Source organism: Penaeus chinensis, chromosome 7 (genome assembly GCF_019202785.1).
Source record: "Penaeus chinensis breed Huanghai No. 1 chromosome 7, ASM1920278v2, whole genome shotgun sequence".
NCBI lineage: Eukaryota > Metazoa > Arthropoda > Malacostraca > Decapoda > Penaeidae > Penaeus > Penaeus chinensis.
Window position 1 is genome coordinate 33936357 of NC_061825.1, and position 10000 is coordinate 33946356.

A 10000-nucleotide genomic window follows, 5' to 3' on the forward strand; every position below is an offset into this window, starting at 1 on the left:
AAAGTAGAAGGGAAATAAAGAAATAATGTAAAAGGAGACTGGAAAAAAAAAAAAAAAAAAAAAAATTGGGAAAGGAGAGTGGAAATCAAGGAAGAATGAAAAAGGAGAGAGAAAATCAAGAAAGAATGGAAAAGAAGTTGAAGTTAATGAACGATACCCAAGGGAAAATTGATATTGTAAGATCGAAAAAAGCTGTTTATCCATCACAGAAACACGAAAAGTCGCTAAAATCAGTCGTAAAAACAGAAAACACCAAAGAAAATCAAAACTACAAAAAAATAAATGAAATAAAACAGCGGAAAATAGCGATAACAGTGACGTAAACTATCAGTAACGTCGGTGTAAATAGTTTTAAACCGTACCACGAAACAGTCACAAAGATGATGTAAATCAGTGATAATACCATCGTAAAGCAGAGGGAATAGCAACGTAAGCAGTGATCACAGTGACGCAGATTAGTGATAACAGTGACACAAAACGACGTAAACCACTTGCAAAAAATCGTCAATGACAAAGAACAACAGAAACATGCAATGGTGACTTTTAAATATGGTAACAGTTGAAAACCAGGTCAGAGAGAAAGACATGGCAGTTATACAGAATCTGGCAATGACCAAATAATATAATCACTTAGTGCGTTAATTGTCGTTTTCGATGATTTTGTAGGGGCAAAGTTGTTATTATATTATTACTATTATTATTATCATTGTTGTTGTTGCTGTTGTTGTTGTATTTAATATCATTATCATTATTATTACTGTTGTTATTATCATTATTATCATTTTTATTATATTACTGTTACTATTTTCATTTTTGGTATTATCATCTTTATTATCATTATAGTAACAATGATGATAATAATAATCATTATTATTATAATTATTGTTATTTATTATAATTATTATTATTACTATAATTATTATTACTAATATTATTATTACTAATATTATTATTGCTGTTGCTATTATTATTGTTCTTGTAGTTGTTATTATTACTATTATTATTATTATTATTATTTACGATGATTTGACCACTAACGAGAAACGTAATAAGGAAGAAACACAGTGCTAATTTAAACGAAAATAATGATGACAGTTTATAGTCTATTGCAATATATTTTCTATGTTTTTTATCAATTCTTTCTCTATATATATACCTCTCTCTCTCTCTCTCTCTCTCTCTCTCTCTCTCTCTCTCTCTCTCTCTCTCTCTCTCTCTCTCTCTCTCTCTCTCTCTCTCTCTCTCTCTCTCTCTTTCTCTCTCTCTCTCCCTCTCCCTGTATATATATGTGTGTGTATATATATGTGTGTGTTTATACAGACATACACATATATACATATATATATATATGTATATATATGTATGTATGTATATGTATTTATACACATATGTATACAATCAGCTAAACTGATATATATATATATATATATATATATATATATATATATATATATATATATATGTATATATATATATATATGTGTGTGTGTGTGTATGTGTGTACACATATATATACATACATACATATATATACAATCACCTAAACTTATATACATATATTTATTTATGTAAGTATATATACTTGTACATAAATATATGAAGAATAATATAAGCTCTTAAAGTGCTTCATGGATATACAGAATGCGTAGAGAACCCAAATGCTACATTTTTATATGAATTCCTTGTATTTCGTTGTTGCTTTTTTAATAAAACCAGTATTCTTCAGGGTTTTCTTATCTTTACTTCCTTTCTTTACAACAAGCCTAAAGGTCGAGTTACAGAAAGAGAGATAGAAATAAATAGGGAAGAAAGACGTAGTAAGCAAACCCAAAAAATAGATAATTAGAGTGAAGTAGAATGAAGAGATAGATAGAGAAATGGGATTAGAAATATAATGAAAAAGTCAGAGAATGAAAAAAAAAAAAAAAAAAAAAAAAAAAATATATATATATATATAATATATATACACATAAATAGGTGAATTACTGTGTGAAAATATCATCTAAATAGATACATTGCCAAACATGATTGATTGATAATAGATAACTGGCAGACCTAAAAGAATAGAATGGATTATTACAAAACAGAAACGATAGATAATTAGATCAGATAAACAATTATATAAAATAGACAATGCTAAGTATAGTGAATTGATGAACTATGACACAGTAATCATTAATATGTATGTACATTATACCATAGATATGATGGATGGATATAAGAATCATGAATGGGAAATAATTAGTAAATAGATTTATCAAAATATGAAAATAATAGAGAAGGATATAAAGGAAAGAAAGGGAATAGCAAACAGACAGTTAAAACAAAGAATGGGACGAAAAATGTTGTGTATAAATTAATAATATTGATAAATGATTTGTTGTTATAGATTAGATATGATAAATTGATATATGAACTGAATGATAAATATAATTGAATGAAGAGACATATTGAAGAACATACTAAATTTATGAATGGATTTACTACATATAAAAGGGAAACTTGTCTATTATTATTGTTAACTTCAAGTTTATCCATCTTGTCAGTTTCATTATTCCATTTTCTCTAATTATTCATTTACGAATTGCTTATTTTGCTATACATTATTTATTAATTTGCGTTATTTTCATATTTCATTAGTCATTCACAATCTATCTATTTCATCATCCAAGCATGCATTCCTTTGTTTTTATCTCTTGCTTTTTTTTTCATAATTTATCACTATTTTTACTATTTCCAATTATAGTGTCAATCTACGGCCTTCACAGACACATTCTGATAATCACCGATAAACAAATCCATCTACAAAGCCGTTCACATGCAAACAAACAGACAGGCTCACATACAAAGCCATTCACACGTAAACGAACAGACAGGCTCACATACAAAGCCATTCACATGTAAACGAACAGACAGGCTCACATACAAAGCCATTCACACGTAAACGAACAGACGGGCTCACATACAAAGCCATTCATACGTAAACGAACAGACAGGCTCACATACAAAGCCATTCACATGTAAACGAACAGACGGGCTCACATACAAAGCCATTCATACGTAAACGAACAGACAGGCTCACATACAAAGCCATTCACATGTAAACGAACAGACAGGCTCACATACAAAGCCATTCATACGTAAACGAACAGACAGGCTCACATACAAAGCCATTCACATGTAAACGAACAGACAGGCTCACATACAAAGCCATTCACACGTAAACGAACAGACGGGCTCACATACAAAGCCATTCACACGTAAACGAACAGACGGGCTCACATACAAAGCCATTCATACGTAAACGAACAGACAGGCTCACATACAAAGCCATTCACACGTAAACGAACAGACGGGCTCACATACAAAGCCATTCATACGTAAACGAACAGACAGGCTCACATACAAAGCCATTCACATGTAAACGAACAGACAGGCTCACATACAAAGCCATTCATACGTAAACGAACAGACAGGCTCACATACAAAGCCATTCACACGTAAACGAACAGACAGGCTCACATACAAAGCCATTCACACGTAAACGAACAGACAGGCTCACATACAAAGCCATTCACACGTAAACGAACAGACAGGCTCACATACAAAGCCATTCACACGTAAACGAACAGACAGGCTCACATACAAAGCCATTCACACGTAAACGAACAGACAGGCTCACATACAAAGCCATTCACACGTAAACGAACACACAGGCAGACATACAGAGCCACTTACACGTGAATGGAAAGGCAGACACACAAACATGCAAATAAACAAACAAAAATGAAGTCACGTCTTGCAAAGAACCCAGACGAACAAACAAAGACATTTGCACACGAACAAATAAACGGAACTACAACAACCAAAGTCAAAAGAAATCTTATAGACCGACAGACAGATAGAAGACATTTAGCAACGAACAAATCTGAAAATATTCGGAAAATATTCAAGAGGAACAGACAAAGAACATTCTACGTTGGGTTTTCCAGACTAACAGTGATCTAGTAAAATTCTATATCCACTATAAAGGATGCTTCTCTGAATTTTCTCTAAAAAACGTAAATTATTCAGCCTTGAACAAGCAATAAAAGGCGTATTCTTGTTCTTCCCTTTGTTGTTCTATTTGCAATTTGGTCGACATGAATTCCACACACACAGACTCACATATATATATGTGTGTGTGTGTGTGTGTGTGTGTGTGTGTGTGTGTGTGTGTGTGTGTGTGTGTGTGTGTGTGTGTGTGTGTGTGTACGTGTATATACAATACATATGTCTTTATATATATATATACATATATATATATATATATTTATACATGCATATATATACATATATATACAAATACACACACATATATATGTGTATGTATATATGTGTGTGCGTGTGTGTGTGTGTGTGTGTGTGTGTGTGTGTGTGTGTGTGTGTGTGTGTGTGTGTTTAAGTGTATACAATACATATGTCTATGTATGTATATATATAAATATATATATATATATGTATGTGTATATATATATTTATATAAATACATATTTATATATCTATATTTATACATGCATATATATACATATATATACAAATACACACACATATATGTGTGTATGTATGTATATTTATATATATTCATATATATGTGTGTGTGTGTGTGTGTGTGTGTGTGTGTGTGTGTGTGTGTGTGTGTGTGTGTGTGTGTGTGTGTGAGTGTGTGTGTGTGTAAGTGTAATTGGCGGGAAATGTATCTTTTACTAGTGCTATGAATATCGATGGTGTTATTTTTCTTATAAACATTATAATTACTAAAATGTTATAAACATTAGTAATAGCAAAATAAGATTACATAAATAATTTTCGTAAATTAAAGAAAAGGGTAAACGGGCGAGACAGGCAGCACTCGTAATTGGCTCATTGGTGATTTTAGTACAAGTGTAGCCAACTATGTGTTAAAACAATTAAACAAGTAAACTCACAGTGGACATGGAATGTACGTACATGCCATGTCCGTCGGGAATGGGTTAACTTGAAACCAGGCTTTTTACCCCGTAAAATCTTCGTCTCGAAACATGCTGTCATCAGAGCTCTTATTTTCACTTGCAGCCATCCCGAGAAGCGGAAAATTTTCCTTCTTTCCAAGATGTGAACTACAATAATAATCATAATAAAACATGAGATTTTGATTATGTAAACATAATATTTTCTTTATTTCAGATGCATTAAGGTAAAGGAAGTTGTCTTGAAACAGATCATAAATTATTATTTTCATGATCCCTGACAAATTTTCCAGGGTGCGCCTCTTGTCACGACAGTCAGGTAAAGACAGCTCATGGTTGTGGTCGAAAGGCAGACGGCAGACGGAATTACAGTTTCGAAGACCTAAATCTCTTAGAGTGGCCTGTGTAGTCAGCTTTCATAGGCGATGGGGAAAAAATACCTCGTATCCTGTGTGGAATTCGCATTTCTCTAATTCAGTGGTTCCCAAACTCTTCCGGGCTGGCGTCCCCTTGGTTTCCAGGCGGATTCCTAGCGCCCCCTCCCTCATACACATGCGAACATAGACCTTTTTCATTTTGGTATTCTTCAAATTGAAAACAACAAAATCAAACCTGAAAATGCGTTTTGTAAATAAAACCTAATTCAGTAAATCACTCTATTAGGCAGTTTTGTACAAAAAAATGTTTATCAGTTGCCATCCTGTCGCCCCCTACCAACGGCGGCAACGAGCGATTTGGTTCGATGCCTTGTTCACGATCGCTTCTGCCCTTACAGTTTCACGAGTGATAAGTTTCACACTGAATCGGATAACCATAGTAACGGCCGTTCGGGTAACTTCAAGAAAGTTATATCAACTACTCATGACAATCTGGTTTATTCACCAGGATGAAAAAAAAAAACTATGGCTGGAGGATTTGTCAATAGAAACAAAAGCAGGAAACCTCTAAATTATGTGCAAAAATTATCACTAAAACAGTAAAAAGAAATACAAAATATACGCTAAAATCTCCACATTCCTCATTCAGAACTCACTTATCGAAACATCAATACAACGAAAATCACTAACATTCCGATAGTCTTTTGAATAGCAAAGAAAAACAGTATATCAGAAAATACTTAGTCCTTACCCTTTACTTGAACCGAATTCCCAGCGATCACAAATATTATTGTCGAGGTAAAAGGTAAAGGTAAAGTAATATGAAGACGATAATGGCAGTGATACGAAGACTGCTATCCTTCCCGCCTTGGCCTCTTGCCTGCAGAAGCTCTCAGAGACACACCGAAGACAGACACACGAGGTTAGTGTGATAAAGTTTTGTCTCCCTGTGTTTGTCGAGCCGCTTTTTGTTTTCAGGGTAATATGCGGGAGGGACTTTGTTGCTAACTATAGTAATTGGGTGTGTACATGTGCATAGATTTACTGATGTTGGTTTGTGTACGTTTGTGTGATTTTGATTTATGACATATATGCATTCATGTCTGCATTTGTAGCTCTGTGTTGTTTTATTTCTATATAGACAGCTTTGCTTCATCATGCACGTCATGCGAACGACGATCCTGCTGCTGCTTCTGCTGGCAGTGTCCTGGTCGCTCCCAATCACCATGACTCTCTACCGAGGCGTGCTGGTGTCGAACGCAACTGTGGCGACCTCCACACGCCTGGAAGACCTCCTGCTTCCCGACGAACCTTTCCAGAACCTCCGCTGCGCGAATGCTTGCAATCGCTCCGGCTGGTGCGACCTGTTTTGCCTCGACTCCTCCAGTGCCCTCTGCCTCCTCTCCAATATGATTGTGATGGCCAACTACGCAGAAAAGCACGCCGATGACGCCCTCCCCTGCTACACGCGGCACCGGAAGGACCTCGCGACGGGCGCCAGCATCCAAGCGGTCCCCAGCCCGGAGCTTTTGATGAAGGAGAACCTCGTCGACGGCATCTACGGCCTACGTACATACTGGCAGTGCTTCTACGCCGAAATCATAGACAACCCTTGGTTCCTGCTGGACTTCGGGAGCAGCGTGACCTTCCGCACGGTCAGGCTCTTCGCGCAGCCCTCCGGCAAGGAATTCATGCTGCCCCGAATCAGCAACATCCAGGTGCGCTTCGGGATGTCGGCGGTGGCGACTCCCGGCAACTTCGGGTCCTACGAGCTGTTCGCGAGGTTCGCCGGCCCGGTCACCGAGTTCGGCCAAATTGTCGCACTCGAAGTCGCCGTGCCTGTCGTTGCCCGATACCTGTCGGTGCAGAAGATGGATGTGCAGGAGAAGTTCCAGTTCTGCCACATCGAGGTGTTTTAGGACCGGAGTGCGCCTATCTTTCTCTCTCTCTCTCATTTGCGTGGAATAGTTTTGCTTTTAAGAATATTAAAGGACCTTCTTGCTGCATCCCTGCTTCAAAAATAATCCTTGTTATCACGCACCTCCGCCCATCCTTATCGTACTATCATTTTCCACAATTCATCTAAAACGACAACTCAGTAATTCCAGACGTCAAGGTAGTATTGAAGATCAAAAGCAAGATAGAACAAATATTTTATCAATCTTGTGAAGCTCGATAACTTAGATAACGTATTATTGGCTATCTTGAAGGTGTTTTTTTTCTGAAAAAGCTCGAAGTCTTGTAAACACAGTGAGTTTCCTTGAGGGTTCTCAGATCAGACTAGAAGACATTTAGTAGTTTCTAAGGAAAGGATATCGAATAACTAATTTCCAGATGGGTAGAAGTTGTCTATCTTAAGTAATACACAGGTGTCTTTCATCGTTATGTACTGAAAATCTGGCTTTTCAATTATGATTTTGTGATTTGATTCAACACATGAAATTTGCACGAATACTAATAGTTCTGTCTTTGATAGTTACAAATGGGACTTGTCACAACTAGAGTCAGTTTTATAAATTTGCATATGACAATCCGGATTGCCTCTTCAACATTTTGTTGCGTTGCCTGACAATGGATCTATGCACGTTCTATTTTTAGAAAAAAGTAAAGGATAAAGTATGTTTATTGTATACAAAAAGGAAGTAAAGGAGAAAGGTTGTTCATTGCGACAAATGTAGAGAAGGGTGTGAATGAACTTGGATAGCTTCAAGAGGTGTAGTTGACCAAGTTCGACTATATATTCGTCAGAGATAAATGGCTACAGTTTTGTCAGTAATGTTCGAAAACGATTAAATACATCTCTTGCGCCTTGGAGATAACCTTTTTAAGGTAAATTTTCTTGTATCATTGTTCTTTCTGTCAATTTGTCATTTACCAAAAACACGAAAGTACTACGCTGCTGTTACCAAGGTGATCCAGGAAGCAGCTACATTTCACGGAGAATTTAGAGAAAAATGATAATTTCAGTGATCGTGGATGAAAAAGGGGTAGATAGTGACAGAAATAGAGAAGAGAGAAAAGGAGAGAGAGAGAGAGAGAGAGAGAGAGAGAGAGAGAGAGAGAGAGAGAGAGAGAGAGAGAGAGAGAGAGAGAGAGAGAGAGTGAGAGAGTGAGAGAGTGAGAGAGTGAGAGAGAGAGAGAGAGAGAGAGAGAGAGAGAGAGAGAGAGAGAGAGAGAGAGAGAGAGAGAGAGAGAGAGAGAGAGAAGAGAAAGAGAGAGAGAGAGAGAGAGAGAGAGAGAGAGAAAGAGAGAGAGAGAGACAGAGGCAGGAGAGAGAGAGAGAGAGAGAAGAGAAGAAGAGAGAGAGAGAGAGAGAGAGAGAGAGAGAGAGAGAGATAAAGCAGAATGGAAAATTAAAAAAACAATATTGATACCTAGAGCAATGATTGTCCCAGTTACCGCAGCAATGGAGGAATAGATTATTTTGAACACGTGCACCCTGTTCTGAGATTGAAAGTCAGAGATGTGAGCGAATGGAAATGTAAAGGCAAGTTTTCAGTAAGTAAACACAAGAACAATTGCTTCTCGTGTTTTCATAAAACCAAACTCAAACTGTTTAAATTCTCAAAATGTATGTTGTATGAATTGGATTCCATTTTTTGTCTCGCAATTTACTTGGGAAAGTCTTTTTCCTTTTTTTTTTTTTTTTTTTAATAAATATGGCTTTTTTTATCCGTCCGTGTATTTCCGTACGTGATTTATCATCAGTGGAGGAAATTAATATCATCTACAGTATTTTTTTCTTTTTTATTCAGCTTTTGCCGATTGGCGAGTAAAGTCGTCTACTTGAGTTTAAAACAGATTAAAAGGACGAGAACAGTCTTTACTGGCAATATTTAAGCGGGAATCACAAGCCAAAGACAGGAGAACCTACTCAGAGCGGCACCTTGGCGAGTGTGTTCGAGAAAACAGGAGATAAAACTTCTTTTTTATGACGTTAATGCAGTCCTCTTGACAAAAATTCTTCTTCTTTGGCTGCCTATGACTTCAGACGGTTTTTTGTCACAGTGTCTCGGGATCCCTGATAAGAAAAAGGCAAGGAAGCCATAGTATATTGTCTTTGCTTTTGGAAAAGAATTTTGAGAACAGAAAGGAGAACTGGTCTTCCTTCATTGAAATTAATTATCGTATTTTATATATATATCTCTTAAAGTTATTCTTTATTACTTTTGTATGGTCGCTGAGGATATTCATGATCTTTTGTTTATAATCACCCTTGTTTAATATGACAACAAACCGACCTTTATCAGGCTTGTTAATTGCTATAGTTTCTTTTTTCTAATTGCTACTGATTTTCAAGCAAAACATATGGAAAGTCACCATAACCAACAACACTTTCAAGAAATTCTCGCGTCAGATAAAGCAAGCACATAATTCAGATATTGTCATCACCTCTACAGACAGTCAAGAATGACAAAACAAGGTCGAATTTCTGTCATTTTAAACAATTACAATACTATGTGTGTGTGTGTGTGTGTGTGTGTGTGTGTGTGTGTGTGTGTGTGTGTGTGTGTGTGTGTGTGTGTGTATAATATATATATATATATATATATATATATATATGTGTGTGTGTGTGTGTGTGTGTGTGTGTGTGTGTGTGTGTGTGTGTGTGTGTGTGTGTGTGTGTATGTGTGT

At 36.2% G+C, this 10000-nt stretch overlaps 1 protein-coding gene across 3 annotated transcripts in view; it reads right to left on the bottom strand.

The window, feature by feature from the left end:
* Positions 1-9098: 9098 nt before the first annotated feature.
* LOC125027399 overlaps positions 9099-10000 on the bottom strand; it is an 8131-nt gene continuing 7229 nt past the window's right edge. For all 3 annotated transcript variants that reach the window (XR_007115018.1, XR_007115017.1, XM_047616464.1), the window contains exon 8: positions 9099-9386. Coding sequence is in view for 1 of the 3 variants with exons in the window: in XM_047616464.1 (XP_047472420.1) it covers positions 9368-9386 (19 nt within the window). In the remaining 2 variants the exon portion in view is untranslated. The remainder of the gene's footprint in view (positions 9387-10000) is intronic.